The sequence below is a fragment of the Eleutherodactylus coqui genome, chromosome 5 (assembly GCF_035609145.1).
Source record: "Eleutherodactylus coqui strain aEleCoq1 chromosome 5, aEleCoq1.hap1, whole genome shotgun sequence".
Taxonomy (NCBI): domain Eukaryota; kingdom Metazoa; phylum Chordata; class Amphibia; order Anura; family Eleutherodactylidae; genus Eleutherodactylus; species Eleutherodactylus coqui.
Window position 1 is genome coordinate 18,895,009 of NC_089841.1, and position 20,394 is coordinate 18,915,402.

Genomic DNA, 20,394 nt, shown 5'->3' on the forward strand with positions numbered 1-20,394 from the left:
ATCAGTGGGGGAGGGAGCTTACACCAAATAGTGAGCCTCTGTTTAAATCCGAGTATAGTGGGTCTAAATTCAATTTTTCATAATCTGAGCCCGACTTTGTTATATACACCCCCAAATACCTGAAGACCGATGCGCTGACAAGTGCGGCCCCTTCTATGTTAATTGTCAATTCTGATCCATCCACTGGCATTAGAATAGATTTATTCCAGTTTATCGTAGGCCCACAATACATTCCATACTCAGTGATTGCAGCTATATACTTGTCGGGTCTCACGATGTAACGGAAAGGTGTCAAATTAAAAAAAAAGTTTGTTATGGTGTTAGCCAGTAGAGGGAGGTGTGATTGTTCTCAGCAATACAAACCAAGTCATCTTGTAGATAGGATAGCTTTTAATGGCTAACAATAAGACATTACGTCGCTGTAACATCATGTATTCTTGTTAGTCATAATGTATCATATCTACAAGATTGGACAGCGGTCAGTGACGCTGTCGGTAATATTAACACACTGGTGTACAAAATCTGCCCCCATTGCATAAAGATGGGACTGAAGCCCATCTTAGTCATCACCTCCATAGGAATACCCACTCCACACTAACAGATGCCTTAGCAGTGTCTAGTAAACCAATAGTCCGCACCCCCACCCCACCCCACCCGTGTTTTCCATTGGTATTTGTAAGTTGAGAAATAGTCTACGGATGTTAAGGTCGTCGATCTAGATGGTATAAAGTCACTCTGGTCAGAACGACGGAAGAGATCACTTAATCTGAGCTATTATTTTAACATCCGCCTTCAGCAGAGGTACGCTCTGAACCCTTCTGTAAGTCGTGCCTCATTTGCCCCAGACTTTCCTGTAATGTTTGTTTACTGCCACCAGGATCTCTCTCAAATGTAATTCCCGGACCCTCCTCTTCTGTGTTACAGGTAACCTCCTAACTTGAGGAACTTTATAATCGGGAGTGCATTGCCCTCTGACACACCAAAAGGAACTTATCCCTGTTATGTAAGGAGCTGCAAGACCTGCTGACATGTACGAACCGCGGGCAGGATACGGATCCCCAACACACAGCAGGACTATAAGATCCCGGGGACATTCACGTGTTCCTCGTCCAATGTTGTGTACCTGATCATGTGCAGTAAATGTCCTGTTGGGGGGCTTTATGTTGGGGAAATAGGACAAAAAAAAAGAAAATGAAGATGAGACTGTATCACCACAAATTACAAAAAGACAGAATTACCTGTGGCGAAGCATTATTCTACTCAGACACAACATACGACATATGAGAGTTATCATACAATTTCAAATCCCAGCGTCACAGAGATTTTGGAAATCTAAGTTTATAACCATCTTTGATACTATCTAAAATGGAATGAATCTCGGCTTTGGCTTTTTGCATCAGTGGAGAATGTGAATAGAAGTAACATGCTGGCCTGTTGACCCTCTAACATCAATTTAGATACCACATTCCTTGTCACTGGAGTAATTACGTATTTACTGTTCTGGTCATCCCTTTCTGGTATTTATCTAAGCCCTTATTAATCACTCCATGTCTGTGCCTTCTTATCCTGTTCTGGAATTCTTTTTAAGTGCAAAATTATCACCCACTGTCTGTGCCCTTTTATGTAATCATGTGTATATATGTATTTATATAAATGAGTCTTCAGATCTGTTCCATTATGCCTTGGGAAGAAACCAGAGTAGGTTCAAAAGCTCACTATAAATATCATGTATTTTTGTTAGCCATTAAAAGGTATCATATCTACAAGATTACTTGGTTGGTCTTTTCGAAAACAATCACATTGAGTAGAATCCATGACTCTTCTCTTCTGTATTCGGGGCTTACTACTTACCTGGGTGGTTATCTGTAGGAATCTCCTCTTTGATCTCTTGTTTGACCCACACATTTGTCTCTGCAGTATTAGTATCGGTCAGATCTTCATCCGGATACAAAAGCTGTGAGACAAATATTGTAAAAGTCAGCAGATGGTTGGAGAAGTCATGTGGAATGTTCAAAATATGAGTCAAAATGACAAGAAACAATCAATTATGATGTCTAAGAAGAGTATGACAGGAGTTGTTATCTCAGCCACATACAGTAGCTGAAGATCTAGAAGCTAGCTTAAAGGGGTTCTGTCACTAAAAAAGAAAAATGCTATACTTATCTAGTCCTCCCCCATCAGTCTACTTACCAGATCTTCACCTCCACTATCTTCTCCTGTCTCCTGCAGTCCAGGGGCTCACTTCACCTCCAGCTGCCTGATTCTTCTCCTTCCTGTGAGGTTACATACATTTGGTTGGCAGTCTGCCAATGTACGTTACATCACAGCTCACAGGCCAGCAGGAGGACTGCCTATCTTCTTCAGAGATTGCTCATACGAACTGTCTCTGAAATAGATGACAATTCCATCCTAGGCAGTGAAGCTACAGCACAGGAATGTGACCTTCACTGACCCAGCCGGAAGGAATTTGAGATATTCAGCCCTCATAGCAAGCTGGGCCCAGCCTGCAGTGAGCTGACCTGGGGAACTGGAGAAGCTCAACCAGGAAAAGATGTGATAAGGAGACAGATAGGGAGGGAATAGGTGAGTTTAGATATTTTTTCTTTAATGACAAAACTCCTTTATTGACAACCTAAAAGGCCTCACAGACATGAAGGGGTGAATACAGAGTGTAAAGGGCACCTGTGCAAAAGATGTAGTCCTCCCACCCCCGCTAGAAAAAGTGACTAAAATGTATATTTATATAGACTTACACACTTTAAAACAACCTTTATAACAGGAGGGCTTAGATCCAGCGGCTGGGCTCCAGTCATCACGAGAGACAGCATTTCTACAAAGTGTTTACTGCACAGTGATCACATCATCTCTGATTAGAGTCTTCTGTATCAATTGTTGTATCCAGGCCCAGATCGCCATGACACTTTCTCTCAGCCATGACTTGTCCTTGTACACTCTACCCCGATCCTCCCTCTATGCAGACTAAAGAGTAAAGGTGCTTTTACATGGAATGATCATCATTATTTGGATTCCCGTGATCTAGCGAGATTCTGATCGATAATCGTGCAGTGCGGATGTATGCAGCAGCTGAACCATGATCAGGAATCATTCGTTTCTCGTCCGTCGCTCAGTGTAAACAGGCAATATCACTTTTGAGCTGCCTGCCTGCTTACTGTTAACGGAAGTGGGTGGGCCGGAACGATCCTCAGCCCGCTCGGCCTCCATTCAGTAAACGCAGTCAGCGATCCTCCTTCCTCTGTAAAGGTCCCAATTACACTGGGAAACAAAATTTTTGGTGACTGAGATATTGGAACTTTTTTGAGGTATTTTGGGGTCAAAGATTCTGAAAACGACATTAGTTTTTCTCCATCAGGTCTGCTTATCAAGATACTGCATGTGTCTATATAAAAGGTATGTGCACATATTGTATTATACATGTCATGACGGCCAATCAAAAGCTGAAGGTACAAAGATGAATCCCAAGATGTCTAGAACACGAATAAAATAAGAGTTTCTTCATTGAGATGTAGATTAGAGATGAGCGAGCACCAAAATGCTCGGGAGCTCGTTACTCGGGACGAAATTATCGCGATGCTCGAGGGTTCGTTTTGAGTAACGAACCCCATTGAAGTCAATGGGCGACCCGAGCATTTTTGTATTTCGCCGATGCTCACTAAGGTTTTCATGTGTGAAAATCTGGGCAATTCAAGAAAGTGATGGGAACGACACAGCAACGGATAGGGCAGGCGAGGGGCTACATGTTGGGCTGCATCTCAAGTTCACAGGTCCCACTATTAAGCCACAATACCGGCAAGAGTGGGCCCCTCCCCCTCCCAACAACTTTTACTTCTGAAAAGCCCTCATTAGCAATGGATACCTTAGCTAAGCACCACACTACCTCCAACAAAGCACAATCACTGCCGGCATGACACTCCGCTGCCACTTCTCCTGGGTTACATGCTGCCCAACCCCCCCGCACGACCCAGTGTCCACAGCGCACACAAAAGTGTCCCTGCGCAGCCTTCAGCTGCCCTCATGCCACACCACCCTCATGTCTATTTATAAGTGCGTCTGCCATGACGAGGAACCGCAGGCACACACTGCAGAGGGTTGGCACGGCTAGGCAGCGACCCTCATTAAAAGGGGCGGGGCAATAGCCCACAATGCTGTACAGAAGCAATGAGAAATATAATCCTGTGCCACCGCCATCAGGAGCTGCACACGTGGGCATAGCAATGGGGAACCTATGTGCCACACACTATTCATTCTGTCAAGGTGTCAGCATGGGTGGCTCCCTGGAACCCACCGGCGGTACATAAATATATCCCATTGCATTGCCCAACACAGCGGATGTAACGTCAGCTGTAATGCAGGTGGGCTAAAAATTCATTTGATTACACTGTAGGCGAGGGCCCCCAAAACTTGCTGTATCAACAGTACTAATGTACATCAGAAAAATTGGCCAACCAAGATGGCAGGTGAAACCCATTAATCGCTTTGGTTAATGTGGCTTAAGTGGTAACTAGGCCTGGACGCAGCCCAGTTTAACGAAAAATTGGTTCAAGTTAAAAGTTTCAACGCTTTTAAGAGCATTGAAACGTATAAAAAATTTTAAGAAAAATTAGATGAGTGAGCCTTGTGGCCCTAAGAAAAATTGCCCGTTCGGCGTGATCACGTGAGGTTTCAGGAGGAGGAGCAGGAGGAGGAGGAGGAATATTATACACAGATTGATGAAGCAGAAATGTCCCCGTTTTTGATGGTGATAGAGAACGTAGCTTCCATCGCGGGTGCAGCCTACGTATTGTTTAGGTATCGCTGCTGTCCGCTGGTGGAGAAGAGAAGTCTGGGGAAATCCAGGCTTTGTTCATCTTGATGAGTGTAAGCCTGTCGGCACTGTCGGTTGACAGGCGGGTACGCTTATCCGTGATGATTCCCCCAGCCGCACTAAACACCCTTTCCGACAAGACGCTAGCCGCAGGACAAGCAAGCACCTCCAGGGCATACAGCGCTAGTTCAGGCCACGTGTCCAGCTTCGACACCCAGTAGTTGTAGGTGGCAGAGGCGTCACGGAGGACGGTCGTGCGATCGGCTACGTACTCCCTCACCATCCTTTTACAGTGCTCCCGCCGACTCAGCCTTGACTGGGGAGCGGTGACACAGTCTTGCTGGGAGCCATAAAGCTGTTCAGGCCCTTAAAGACTGTTGTATTGCCTGTGCTGTACATGCTGCTCGATCTCCGCTGCTACCTGGCCCTCGGAAGTGCGCTTTCTGCTACTAGCGCTGTCGGATGGGAATTTTTCCATCAGCTTGCCCGCCAGGGTCCTGTGGTATAGCAACCCTCTCGAACCCCTTCCCTCTTCGGGAATGAGAGTGGCCAGAACTCCTCCTCCTCCTCACACCGACACGCTGCTGCTGACACATCTTGATTGCGAGACAGAGGTTGCGTTGAAGGAGGAGGAGGAGGGTGGTGGTTTAGTGGAGGAAGCATACACCGCCACAGATACCACCACCGAGCTGGGGCCCGCAATTCTGGGGGTGGGTAGGACGTGAGCGGTCCCAGGCTCTGACTCTGTCCCAGCCTCCACTAAATTCACCCAATGTGCCGTCAGGGAGATATAGTGGCCCTGCCCGCCTGTGTTTGTCCATGTGTCCGTTGTTAAGTGGACCTTGGCAGTAACCGCGTTGGTGAGGGCGCGTACAATGTTGCAGGAGATGTGGTCGTGCAGGGCTGGGACGGCACATCGGGAAAAGTAGTGGCGACTGGGAACTGAATAGCGCGGGGCCGCCGCCGCCATCATATTTTTGAAAGACTCCGTTTCCACAACCCTATACGGCAGCATCTCAAGGCTGATAAATTTGGCTATGTGGACGGTTAACGCTTGAGCGTGCGGGTGCGTGGCGGCATACTTGCGCTTGCGCTCAAACACTTGCGCTAGCGACGGCTGGATGGTGCGGTGCGAGACATTGCTGGATTGGGCCGAGGACAGCGGAGGTGAGGGTGTGGGTGCAGGCCAGGAGACGGTTGTGCCTGTGTCCTCAGAGCGGGGTTGGATCTCAGTGGCAGGTTGGGGCACAGGGGGAGAGGCAGCGATGCAAACCGGAGGCGGTGAACGTCCTTCGTCCCACCTTGTGGGGTGCTTGGCCATCATATGTCTGCGCATGCTGGTGGTGGTGAGGCTGTTGGTGGTGGCTCCCCGGCTGATCTTGGCGCGACAAAGGTTGCACACCACTGTTCGTCGGTCGTCAGGCGTCTCTGTGAAAAACTGCGAGGGTGCGCTTTGGGAAACAGTTGGTGGATTATTCGGTCTGGCCCTGTCTCTACCCCTGGCCACCGCACTGCCTCTTGCAACCTGCCCTGCTGCTGCCCTTGCCTCCCCCTCTGAAGACCTGTCCTGAGTAGGCGTTGCACACCAGGTGGGGTCAGTCACCTCATCGTCCTGCTGCTCTTCCTCCGAATCCTCTGTGTGCTCCTCCCTCGGACTTACTGCCCTTACTACTACCTCACCGATAGACAACTGTGTCTCATCGTCATCGTCCTCCTCACCCACTGAAAGGTCTTGAGACAGTTGCCGGAAGTCCCCAGCCTCTTCCCCCGGACCCCGGGAACTTTCCAATGGTTGTGCATCAGTGACGATAAACTCCTCTGGTGGGAGAGGAACCACTGCTGCCCAATCTGAGCAGGGGCCCGAGAACAGTTCCTGGGAGTCTTCCCGCTCCTGAGCATGTGTCATTGTAGTGGAGTGAGGAGGCTGGGAGGAAGGAGGAGCAGCAGCCAGAGGATTCGGATTTGCAGCACTGGACGGCGCAGAACTGTGGGTGGATGATAGCTTGCTCAAAGCACTTTCTGCCATCCACGACAGGACCTGCTCACACTGCTCATTTTCTAATAAAGGTCTCCCGCGTGGACCCATTAATTGGGCGATGAATGTGGGGACGCCAGAAACGTGCCTCTCTCCTAATCGCGCAGCAGTCGGCTGCGATACACCTGGATCAGGAGCTCGGCCTGTGCCCACACCCTCACTTGGGCCTAAGCGTCCTCGGCCACGTCCACGTCCTCTAGGCCTACCCCTACCCCTCAGCATGCTGTATTACCAGTGATTTCCCAGGCAGGAAATAAATTGGCGCAAGCCTGCAGGACAAATAGAATTTTTCCCTTTTTTTTTAAAGAAAAGGCCCACTGACTATATTCAATCAGATAAGAAATGTGTTCCACAGAAATGCAGTTATATGAAGTGCAGCAGAGCGGTGATTTTTCCCAGGAAGGCAGGGAATAAATTGGCGCAAGACTGCTGTTAAACGTAGCTGGCTGCGTATGATTTTTTTACTATCTCCACCCACCACACACGTACCCAGAACGCTGAGGACTGACAGAGGCAGGCCAAATAGAATTTTTCCCTTTTTTTTAAAAGAAAAGGCCCACTGACTATATTCAATCAGATAAGAAATCTGTTCCACAGAAATGCAGTTATATGAAGTGCAGCAGAGCGGTGATTTTCCCCAGGCAGGAAGGAAATACATTGGCGCAAGACTGCTGTTAAACGTAGCTGGCTGCGTATGATTTTTTTACTATCTCCACCCACCACACACGTACCCAGAACGCTGAGGACTGACAGAGGCAGGCCAAATAGAATTTTTCCCTTTTTTTTTTAAAGAAAAGGCCCACTGACTATATTCAATCAATAATATATGTCTTCTGGCCCTGCCTACACAATTCTCTCCCTGTAGTATTACTGCAGGGCGCAATGCTCTGCACAGCCGATTTTGAAAAAAAAAAATATGCAACACTGCTAACAGCAGCCTGCACAGTACTGCACACGGTTAAATGTGGCCCTAAGAAGGACCGTTGGGGTTCTTGAAGCCTACACTCACTCCTAACACTCTCCCTGCCTAACCACCACTTCTGTCCCTGGACTATTACTGCAGGGCGCAATGCTCTGCAGACAGCCGATTTTGAAAAAAAAAAATTGTGCAACACTGCTAACAGCACCCTCCACAGTACTGCACACGGATAGATGTGGCCCTGAGAAGGACCGTTGGGGTTCTTGAAGCCTACACTCACTCCTAACACTCTCCCTACAGCAGCACCAGCAGCAGCACTTTCCCTCAGCTAACTCACAAGGCATCTGAGGCGAGCCGCGGGAGGGGCGGACTTTTATACTCGGGTGACATCTGATCTCGCCAGCCACTCACAGCAGGGGGGTGGTATAGGGCTTGAACGTCACAGGGGGAAGTTGTAATGCCTTCCCTGTCTTTCAATTGGCCAGAAAAGCGCGCTAACGTCTCACAGAGGAAAGTGAAAGTAACCCGAACACCGCGTGGTGCTCGTTAAGAGTAACGAGCATCCCGAACACCCTAATATTCGCCCGAGCATCAAGCTCGGACGAGTACGTTCGCTCATCACTAATGTAGATGAAACTGCATTTTTGGGATTTCCTGCGAGGAGATATTCCTGTACATTCATGCTGGGTGTTTTAACAGTAGTCCGCCATCATATTCGTATCCCATCGTCCACACTAAAGTTCCGGGCACCATGAAAAACGTTCCCAGTGTTATCGCTCGGACGATCTGTTGCCTGATGTAAAAGCACTTGAATGGTATCCCTAAAAGTCTACAGTCCCTTCTGCTGAACTATCAGTAGCAGCATAAGATCTTTTTTCTGGTCTGACTCTCATTGTATAGCGCACAGCCCAAATGCTCCCCTTCTCTCCGAGTATAGTATCTGGTGGAGATAGAGAGGTACAGAAGGCTCCGGTGTCAGATAGGACTGTATATACTGCTGCTGGACGGTCAGGGGTGTCCTGGCGAGTTGGTAGCAGGATAAGGATTGAAGGTATTCTTCTGTGATCATGTGCAAATGCAATTTGTCTGCCCCAGTACACATGTATATTCGGCATGGCTAGACACGCTGCCCGTTGTCTCAGTGAAGGAGATCAGCGTCTACCAGACACATCCGCTGCTTGTCTCGAGGGAAATAAAGGAGCAGATAGATATAGATCCAACCTGTTGGCTCCTTATTCCCACCAGCAGTCTCCACCGCCAGAAAACTGGGAGAAGATCCAGACAAGATGTAATGTCTCTGGTCAGCAGTAATCCTGCCATCTCCTCATCACACAAGTAGAAGACATCTAATAAGACTGAAGACAAGAGCTTCACAGCCTTCTACAGATCAGAGGGACATCTCCAATACATATAATGTCCATGACAGCATATAAGGTGCAAATAAAATTCTCTCTTTATTCCTCCATATAAGCCACGTTTCGACCCTTGTGGGTCTTTATTAGAGATAAGCGAGCACGCTCGGTAAACGCAGATACTCAAGCGAGCATCGCTCTTCTCAAGTAACTGCATGCTTGTCCAAACAAATGCGCAGGGGGCGGCAGGGGGGGAATGAGAGAGATCTCTACGCCGCCCCCGCATTTGCTCGGACAAGTATGCAGTTACTGAAGAAGAGCAATGCTCGCTCGAGTATCGGCCTTTACCAAGCGTGCTCGCTCATCTCTAGTCGTTATCAAGCTTTAGTAAAGCTTGATAAAGACCCATAAAAGGGTCGAAACGTGGCTTATATGGAGGAATAAAGAGAATCTTACTTGCAGCTTATATGCCGTCACGGACGTTATGTATATTGGAGATAATTACTGTGAGTCATAGGCTCTGACTCATATTAGTGATGCATATGGACTTGAATGTCCTGTTGTATCCTTTTATTGGTGATACCACTCAGAGGGACATCTCCACTTACCGGATGGTCCTGTGGAAGAAGAGGACGGGGACATCTCTCTGGTGGGCTTCTCTTACTGGATGGAACTGCAGGAAACACAAAGAGACACTGAAGTCATTCTTCACATACAGATAATAGAGTCCCCGTGGATTTAGTCCTGTCCATTACCTGGTGATGGGAGCGGCTGGCGGGTCTCCATCATGGCCTCCTTGTACAGATCCTTGTGTCCTTCTAAATACTCCCACTCCTCCATGACATCCTGACACCTTATAGGAACCTGACAACACAATATACAGTCATCACCCAGAAGCCTTCAGTGCTGTTACTGCATAATGTCCCAGCATTCTCTGCAGCATCACCTCTCCAGTCAGCAGCTCAATCAACTTGTTGGCGAGTTCTAGAATCTTCTGTACATTGATGTCTTCATGTATCAGTGGGTGAGGTGGGGGCCCCGTGATTGGGCTCAGGGGTCTTCCCCATCGATCAGAAACAGGGTCCCGGCAGCCATCACTGGAGGTCTTCTTCACTACAGTGTAATCCTGTATATGAGGGTTATTAATAAATACCAGGTACTTGTGGGTTACCTGTCACCCCTTTTTAAATTTATTTCACAGATGTTTTACCAATACATATATGGAAAAAAAATTGTATTTCTTAAACTCTGTATTTCTCCAAAACATAAATCTTTATATGTTATTCAGTTGGTTTAAACACGGCAAAAGCCCACAAGATAGCGTCAAAAATTCTATATTTAAAAAAGTGATGACAGATAATCCACAAGTACCAAAGAATGATGTAATGTGACCATCAGAATTTCTCCCCTTCTCCAGTGACATCATCAGTTATTACCATAGATAAGAATGATGGAATGTGACATCATCAGAATCTCTCATCCCCTACAGTGACATCATCTGTTATTACCATAGATAAGAATGATGTGATGTGACATCATCAGAATCTCTCCCCTCTCCAGTGACATCATCAGTTATTACCATAGATAAGAATGATGGAATGTGACATCATCAGAATCTCTCACCTCCCCAGTAACCTGGATGAGTATCTCTAGGGTGAGATTTATTATACTTTCTGCCATTGTGTTTCTGTCCTTCTCCATCTTTGATGAATGAATCCTGTAGGGACCTGAATGGAAACAATATGAACCGATGTAAAAACCACAAAAAAACAATACATTTACTGGATATAATACGAGGAAACATTTAAGTATTTTCCCACCATTAGTTTAAAGTGCTTCACAGCCCCTGTGTCCTTCCTGGCTACTGCTGACCAGAACCTGTGACTGCTGCAGCCAATCACTGGTTATATAAGGTCACTTCATTGGCCAGTGATTGGCTGCATCAGTCACATGTCCTGGTCAGAAGCAACCAAGAAATACAAAGTGGTTGTGAAGCAAGTCATGGGAAAACCCCTTTAAACCTTTAAGGACACAGGAATTAAGGTTACGTCCTGCACGTTCAGGGTATGTATAAAGGGAGATCGTGAGTAATCTCCCTCCATACAATGCAGGTGCTGGTTGTTTCTTACAGCCAACACACGCCTGCTACATTTCTGATAAGCTGCGCCGCTCATCGTAGCTCTTAACCTTTTAAATGCCACTGTCCATTCTGATAGCAGCATTTAAATGCCCTGACTGATGTTCGAGGTCCCACACTGCCCCCCCCACGATGAGATCGCAGGTTGCGGTGCAGGCGTCATGGCAGCCAGGGGCCTTCTGAAAAGCCCCAGGACTGTCTTTGTAGAGTGTGGGGGTGGCTTGATAGAATGCCTTTCAGAACACAGTATAATGTATTGCAATATACTGCAGGAGCGATCAAAGTAAACGATCGCAAGTTCTTATTCCCTCTGGGGACTAAAAAAAATAAAAATAAGCTTAGAAATTTTTTTACTAATTATTAAAAAATAAGAAATAAAAGTTTGTCATATTTAGAATAAAAGAATTTAAATAATAAAACAAAAATACATATATTTGTTATCGCCTCCTCCGTAAAAGCCTGATCTATCAAAGTAATGCATTCTTTATCCCGCACGGTGAGCATCGTTAGTAAAAACAAACAAACAAAAAAAATGAAAGAAAGCCAGAATTGTGCTTTTTTGATCACCCCATCTCCAAGAAACACAGGTAATAAAAGGTGATCAAAAAGCTGTATGTATTCAAAAAGGGCACCTTCAGAAACTACAAGACGTCCCGCAAAAAATGAGCCCTCACACAACTATGTGGACGGACAAAAGTTATGGCTATTAAAAGATGGCGGCAGAAAATTTTTAAAAAAATTAAATATCTTCAAAAAAGAAAAAAAATGTAGTACAAAGATAAAAACTATATAAATATGGTATGGTAGCAATCGTACTGACCCATGGAATAAAGTAATCAGGTCATCGTGTGTGTACGCCGTAGAAACAAGATGCACTCAAAGATTTCATTTTTTCCATTTCACTACAATTTAAGAAGTTTTTCAGTATATTATATGGTACCATTGGAAAATACAACTCTTCCCGCAAAAAACTAGAGAATTAGATTTGGTACATTACATACGGGAAGGTGGGGGGGGAGGGTCACTTACTTTTGCACTTAGCATTGATAAAGTTGAGACTCCTTTACTTTTCCCATTTAGGATCCAAAGAATGCTCGTGCCAAATTTCAAGTTTGTTCGACACCGGGAAGTTAGAGAATTAGAGGCGAGGCGAGTCAGTCAGTCAGTGAGGGCTTTCTCCTTTACATAGAGATTTTATTAGACATGATTTTTTTTGTGCTTTGAGTCCAAGTCCAAGTAGAAACGAAGTCCCAAACCCAACGATGCTGTTGGTGTGCAGGGCCCAAACTAGCTTACCTCCAACAACGACATGCTCTCATTCTAGGCTATAGCTGCTAATGCTGTTTGAAACAAGCCTTTGAAAACATGTACACCTAAAATTATCGTTGCATTTGACAATGTTGTACGTTATTTGACCTTGGAAAATAAATAAAGTTATTTTTAAAAAAAAAGCATAATGCCGCCATAGTTTTTTTGAGTTTGCTTTTTATGAAATCACTGTGCAGTAAGCTGACACATTGTACTTATTCAGTGCGCCGGTATGAATGTGGTAATGTCAAGTCCATATAGCTGCTATCTTTAACTGCTCTAAAAAATGACCTTTTTTCTTTAAATTTGCTTTCTGTCACCAAATTCTGAACCCCAGAACTATTTACATTCCCCTTTGGTGGATCTGTGTGAGATTACTGCTGGCTGAACTGGAGTTTGTATTAGTGCTGTTTTAGGGGAGATCATTTTTTATTCCATTTTTGGTTAGACTAGGCGCCTACAGATCAGCCATTTTAGCATTACATTGTCTCTCTCACATAACATTCACTGTGTGGTATAAATAACATCCTACTTTAACCCTTTTCTTTCTCACCATGAATCTCTCAGGGAGGCACTCCAGTAGGTAATAACGTAGGTGGAACATCCTTGCTACTAATGGCTGTATCTCAGGCTGTATTGGGGCTGGAGGATCGATTTATGCTGATTTTAAAGCCAATAATGTGGAATGTTGGTTCTGGTCACAATACAGCCTGAGATACAGGAGGGTGAAGGGGGGGGGGGGATGAAGTGACAGCTGCACAGACCAGCAGCTCTCAGTCTGGTCATTCTCCGTTTTCTATAGGCTTTATCTCAGTCTATGTTGCACATAGAGCATTCATCATGGCCTTGTTTTAAATCAAAAACCTCATTATTCTTGCTTGTTGGCTCATGTTTGCACTGAATGATCATTCAGTTTTGTTCCTTTGAACGATTTTCTGTACGATCATCTTTTTATCTAAGCAACACATAAGTTCAGTGTACTGAGAAGGGCTGCAGGCAGCAGAGACAGATCAGATCTGCCTGTACATCACCCCACAGGAGGGGAACTTGGACTTTCCCCTCATCAGTCACAACATACTTTCTGTCACCCTTGGGGTCTTTCATCCTCCAGAAAAGGAGTGAGAAGATGAGCCCATTCCCATCTAATTACTTCTCTGTACTAATTACTTACTGACTCCACGACCTAAACGTTTACCAGCGTCCGGATCGCGGCATCCAATAATCCGCACAAACTCAGTAAAGTTTACACCGCCCTATCCCGTCTGGGCCCAATCTGTAGCAGAAAGTAGGCCGACCGCTTCTATAGCGAAACCCGTTACACGCTGCCGTCACAGAGATAACAAATATCACTAGCGAGGAACGGCTAATACATTCCTGATGACAGATGGAAAACATCCTGGGCGCCATCATGCCAGGAGGTCGGAGAAGAGAGGAGAATATTTAGTGCTGACTGGCATTTGGACAACATGCTAGGTGTCTACCTTAGGACAATCTATTGGGGGGGGGGGGGGGGTGATGAAGGATTCCACTTTGTAATTTAGGTATTAATAATAATCTTTATTTATATAACGCAGCGCTTACAATACAGGGGAAATAAAACAGCAGGTAAATGAAGTAATCAATTGATGGAAACAATAGGGGTTGCGGGTCCTTCTCCAACGAGCTTACATACTACAGATAGTGGTGTGATAGAAAAAGTAAAGGGGCTGGAGATGTGCCCAGTATGGCGGGGTGGAGAGTGAGGGATGCTATACACACAGACAATGGTCAGGCCATATAGTGGCGGAATCGGGATGTCTGCAGGTGCCGGTTGATTATAGCCAGCAGGGATTGCAGTCAGTAGGTCAGGGAGCATGTTATCAGGTGGAGTACTGAGGGGTTTGGTTTAGGGTATGTGGTATGCCTCCCTGAAGAGCTGCGCTTTTAGAGCACGCCTGAACTTTAGCGTGTCAGTGATTGCCCAGATATTTTTTGGTAGCGCGTTCCAGAGGACAGGTGATGCTCTTGAGAAGTCTTGGAGGCGGAAATGAGCAGTTTGAATTAAAGGGACGCTCAGTCTGATTTCATTAGCAGAGCGGAGAGCCCGGGCTGGGTGGTGAATTGAGATGAGGGAAGCAATGTAGGCTGGGGTGGTGCTGTGGAGGGCTTTGTGGATGAAGGTAGCGAGTTTAAATTGTATTCTGTATTTAACGGGCAGCCAGTGCAGTGACTGGCACAGGGCAGAGGCGTCCGAGTAGCGGCTGGACAGGAAGATGAGCCTGGCTGCCGCATTCAGGATGGATTGGAGGGGGTAGAGTCTGGTGCAGGGGAGGCCGATCAGCAGCGAGTTGCAATAATCGAGCCGAGAGTGGATGAGGGCAACAGTAAGTCCACGGTGAGAAAAGGATGTATTCTAGCGATGTTCTTAAGGTGCAGCTGACATGTTCAGGCGAGAGATTGGATGAAGGGGGTGAAGGAGAGATCGAAGTCAAATAAGACCCCAAGGCAGCGGGTGTGCTGTCTGGGAGTTATGGCGGTGCCGCACACTGAGATGGAGATGTCAGGATGAAATCGGTAAGTAGAGGGCAGAAACAGGGGATGTCAGAGTGTTAGAGACAGCAGACAGACAGTCGGTTCTGGAGGAATGCTGCTGTGATGTCCTGGGAGGAGGTGTATAGCTGGGCATCACCAGCATAGAGATGGTACTGGAAACCAAATCTCCTGATGGTTTGTCCAATAGCGGCTGTGTAGATGGAGAAGAGGAGGGGGCCAAGGACCGAGCCCTGGGGGACCCCAACAGCAAGGGGAAGAGGAGGGGAGGTAGAGCCAGCAAAGGAGACGCTGAAAGAGCGGTCAGATAGGTAGGAGGAGAACCAGGAGAGAGCAGTGTCCTTTAGTCCAATAGAGCGAAGCATACTAAGGAGGAGTTTGTGGTCGACAGTGTCGAATACTGCAGAGAGGTCAAGGCGGATCAGTAGGGAGTAGTCACCCCTCGATTTGGCTGTCAGGAGGTCGTTTGACAATTAAGTCAGGGCGGTTTCTGTCGAGTGTTGGCAACGGAAGCCGGACTGTAGAGGGTCAAGAAGAGAGTTATCTGAGAGATAGCTTATAAAGGCGGGAGTAAACCAGGAGTTCCAGTAGTTTGGAGATGCAGGGCAGGTTTGAGATGGGTCGGCAGTTGGCAGCATCGATCGAGTCAGGAGTCAGTTTCTTTAGCAGCAGTGACAGGTATTACTTGTACATGTCAAAAATGGAAAAATTGTCCTAGTTACCAAAGGTGAAAAAAGTGCAAAGTCCCTGTCAGCAAAAAGGTTAATAATCCCCTCCCCCAGTTGGTGGTGACATGAGAGGATGGTAGATGATAAATCCCAGTGGGCTAAGTGACATCTGATGACATCACACCTGTGTGACCTGATGACATCACACCTGTGTGACCATGGCCATTCACACGGGTGGAAGAGCATTTCTGATGCGCAAATATGCTGCAAACGTTGTCCACTCCACCGTGTATTCGCATACGCAAACGCACATCCTGTTTGTGCACAAATATATACATACAAGATCACATCGATGTTGTGCACACAGGCGCCATGAATACGCAGGCTTTCTGCATATGTCGCACGCATATATATACACTAGTCCGTTTATTTCAATTGGCTCTTGAGCAGTGCAAATGCACACAAAATACAACATGCCTTTTTTTACATGACCAAAATGTGCATAATCCAACTGAAATCAATGGATTCTATTTACAGCATACTACATGTACACATTTTGCCTCCAGAATGCGCTGCGCAAAAACACCCGCGTGAATGAGCCAGAGAGTCGGTTGTCTCAGGACAAGAAATTAGCCGCCAAAATAAGCCTACAGGAGACGCCCTCTAACCTCGCGCCGGCCCTAAAAACATTGCACCTTCTTGCATAAAACAAAAGGAAATCCTACTGGCGAGAGGGAACTAGTGCTTTCACCCTTAGGAATATATATACACTAATACAGAGGAGTCTACATCCTGGTGGTCAGAGGGATCTGGTCCTTCAGCTGCTAGGACTTACTATTCTTATACAGAGGAGTCTACATCCTGGTGGTCAGAGGGATCTGGTCCTTCAGCCGCTAGGACTTACTATTCTTATACAGAGGAGTCTACATCCTGGTGGTCAGAGGGATCTGGTGCTTCAGCCACTAGGACTTACTATTCTAATACAGAGGAGTCTACATCCTGGTGGTCAGAGGGATCTGGTCCTTCAGCCGCTAGGACTTACTATTCTTATACAGAGGAGTCTACATCCTGGTGGTCAGAGGGATCTGGTGCTTCAGCCACTAGGACTTACTATTCTTATACAGAGGAGTCTACATCCTGGTGGTCAGAGGGATCTGGTCCTTCAGCCGCTAGGACTTACTATTCTTATACAGAGGAGTCTACATCCTGGTGGTCAGAGGGATCTGGTCCTTCAGCCGCTAGGACTTACTATTCTTATGTAGAGGAGTCTACATCCTGGTGGTCAGAGGGATCTAGTCCTTCAGCCGCTAGGACTTACTATTCTTATGTAGAGGAGTCTACATCACGGTGGTCAGAGGGATCTGGTTCTTCAGCCGCTAGGACGTACTATTCTTATGTAGAGGAGTCTACATCCTGGTGGTCAGAGGGATCTGGTCCTTCAGCTACTAGGACTTACTATTCTTAGACAGAGGAGTCTACATTATGGTGGTCAGAGGGATCTGGTCCTTCAGCCACTAGGACTTACTATTCTTATATAGAGGAGTCTACATCCTGGTGGTCAGAGGGATCTGGTCCTTCAGCCACTAGGACTTACTATTCTTATATAGAGGAGTCTACATCCTGGTGGTCAGAGGGATCTGGTCCTTCAGCTGCTAGCACTGACTATTCTTATACAGAGGAGTCTACATCCTGGTGGTCAGAGGGATCTGGTCCTTCAGCTGCTAGCACTGACTATTCTTATACAGAGGAGTCTACATCCTGGTGGTCAGAGGGATCTGGTTTTATTCTTGTTTCTTTAATTGCATCCTTCCAAAAACTACAGGCAGTCGGTCATCTATATTTTGTGCTAAAAACCGAATATCCTGTACAATGGGGGATGTTAAGTGAAGTCCTAAAATAACAATTTCTGTTCCTGGTGACTCCACCGTCCAGATATTAGGGTTATCCAGCGCTAAATTAGCTTTGTAGCATCTGATGGGCGGTCTACGGCTGCTTTCAGTCCCGGCTCTCTCCCTCCCCAGAAAATGAAAAACCTTTCCATCCTTATTTTAGTCTCCAGCTCCACCTGCTGGAGACATCACACATCCCATTACCACCATGCTTGTGCCACACCAATGATGGCACATGACATCAGTTCAGTGGGCGGAGCTGGAGACCTCAGTACGGTCAGAAAGGGGCAGTTGTCCAAACACTGAAGAGCGAGAGAGAGGCGGGATGGAAGGAAGCGGTGGGCGGCCCATCAGGCGCTGCAAAGCTAATATACATATGGCGCTGGATAAACAGAAATGCTCATATGTGGCCGGTGGAGTCACCAAAGCAGAAACGTCCTCGAAATGACCCGCGCCTCCCATCTTTTTCTGCTTTCGCCTCTGAACTGAGAGTTAGATAACTAAAAAACTGCAACCATCAGATTCAGAGCCCGCTAAACTAAAATGGCGCGGGACAGACCCCAATGACAATAATGGGGTCTGGACGGAATGTTTCTGCGCAGCACGCCGGAGACATCGGAAAGGTCTGTCCCAGAGATTTCAGCATTTGAAAAAATAAAGTCTGGAAAAAAAGGTCTATAAAAAAGCCACCAAAAGAACTTGTAAAAAAAAACATATGAAGTTTCTGGCCTGAAGAAGGACTTGTGGATTGTCGTAGACTGTAAACTGGAGCAACCAGTGTCAGGCAGCTGCTGCCAAGGCAAATAAGATAAAGGGGGACATCAAAAGAGGTCTAGGGGCGCATGACAAGAACATTGTTGTTCCTCTTTACAAGGCACTGGTCAGACCACACATGGGATATTGTGGACAGTTTTGGGCACCGGTACTCAAGGACATATCAGAGCTTGAGCGGTACAAGGGCGGACAACTAAAGTAATAAACGGAAGGGGTGGACTACAATACCCAGAGAGGCTATCAAAACGGGGATAACTTAGTTTAGAAAGCCGAGGGGTGCTCTAATAACACACACACATATATATATATATATATCAATGGACAATACAGAGATCTCCCATCATCTAGCTATACCCAGGACTGTAACTAGGGGGAGCTCTAATAACTATGTATAGATATATCAGGGGGCAGTACAGAGATCTCCCATCATCTAGTTATACCCAGGACTGTAACACGGGGGCGCTCTAATAACTATGTATAGATATATCAGGGGACAGTACAGAGATCTCCCATCATCTATTATACCCAGGACTGTAACAAGGGGGTGCTCTAATAACTATGTATAGATATATCAGGGGGCAGTACAGAGATCTCCTAGTTATACCCAGGACTGTAATTAGGGGGCGATCTAACAACTATGTATACATAGATCAGGGGACAGTACAGAGATCTCCCATCATCTAGTTATACCCAGGACCGTAACTAGGGGGAGCTCTAATAACTATGTATAGATATATCAGGGGACAGTACAGAGATCTCCTAGTTATACCCAGGACTGTAACTAAGGGGCGCTCTAATAACTATGTATAGATATATCAGGGGACAGTACAGAGATCTCTCCTATCTATCTGCCTATCTCTCACTCTCTGACCCTCTGTCATATCTAGCTGTCCATCTATCTCTGGTATAAGTCATACATCTCCCTGTATTACTGTATTTAATTGCACACAATTAAAAAACACATTAAGGACACCGGCGGTTGTTAATAGTGTCTGCAGTTTCTTAAAAACGTTTGTGGTCTTTGAATGCCATATGTAGTTTTATTTATGTGTTTTTCTTAATTGTGGTACAAAAGTACAATAAAAAACATGAACACACCATAACGCCTCGCTCACACATGCGTTCAGAAAATGCATCTCGAAATATGGGAATTTGGGACGCCGCACATATAATGGTAAAAAGGTGTGTGTAATGAATCACATTTGGAAAGATTTCGCCAAGCGGCAGATTATGTATGGAAATTCGTTTTACAGCTGTATGCAGCGCAGTTTAGGCCTCATGGGTATTATTGTATCTTGTCACCACCGGAAGTGTGGGTGGTGACCAGATCCAAGCTACTTCCCAGCCTGGGCACGCCCTCAGTTTGTCATTGGCTGCAGGGCTGCCTCCCACTGTTCGGGCTCTCAGGTCCTGGCACTTACTAAGAACGGCTTCCCTGGGGGAAAGCTGTGGGTGACAGTGATGAAGGGGGGCTGGAGGGGAGTGGGGACACTGCAGTACGACTGCCCGCCGCTGCTCTCTGCTCCCACGTGCGCTCCCAGTGCAGGAAGACCGCCAGGTGCGGCATCAGGCACTGTACACTACAGCGCTGGGTGAGAGTGGGCAAGGCTGGAGGGGAGCAGGGACACTGCAGTAAGCCTGCCCGATGTCACTCCCTCATTGTCCGCCGCCGCTCTGTGGTGCCACATGTGCTGCCAGTGCAGGGAGGCAGGCAGGGAGGCCGCGGGATAAAAAGTAGCCGCTGTGCCATCGTGGAAGCTGCTGTTAGTCACTGCCAGGACCTGAAAGCCTGAGCAGGGGGAGGCATCGCTGCAGCCAATTAAAAGCTGTGGGTGTGGCCAGGCTGTCAAGCAGCCTGTATCTTGTCACCGCCCACACTTCTGGTGGTGACAAGATACAATAATACGGGCCTCATGTCCATGGACGGGTTGGATTCCGACCTGAATGAGGTTGTGCACCGA

General features: G+C 46.7%; 3 protein-coding genes across 3 annotated transcripts in view; 1 reads left to right on the forward strand and 2 right to left on the reverse strand.

Annotated features, from left to right (window-relative positions):
- The window catches only part of LOC136629072 (zinc finger protein 585A-like), a 331,519-nt gene that overhangs the window by 218,617 nt on the left and 92,508 nt on the right, over positions 1-20,394 (reverse strand). The window lies entirely within an intron of this gene.
- LOC136628986 (zinc finger protein 420-like) overlaps positions 1-20,394 on the forward strand; it is a 457,969-nt gene that overhangs the window by 79,113 nt on the left and 358,462 nt on the right. The gene's annotated exons all lie outside the window — the stretch shown is intronic.
- LOC136627153 (zinc finger protein 585A-like) overlaps positions 1-20,394 on the reverse strand; it is a 58,048-nt gene that overhangs the window by 17,017 nt on the left and 20,637 nt on the right. Inside the window, exons 6-10 of the mRNA XM_066602089.1 lie at positions 10,752-10,855; positions 10,075-10,254; positions 9,884-9,992; positions 9,737-9,801; positions 1,852-1,954 (exon numbers count right to left, since the gene is read on the reverse strand). Coding sequence (XP_066458186.1) covers positions 1,852-1,954; positions 9,737-9,801; positions 9,884-9,992; positions 10,075-10,254; positions 10,752-10,855 — 561 coding nt within the window. The remainder of the gene's footprint in view (positions 1-1,851; positions 1,955-9,736; positions 9,802-9,883; positions 9,993-10,074; positions 10,255-10,751; positions 10,856-20,394) is intronic.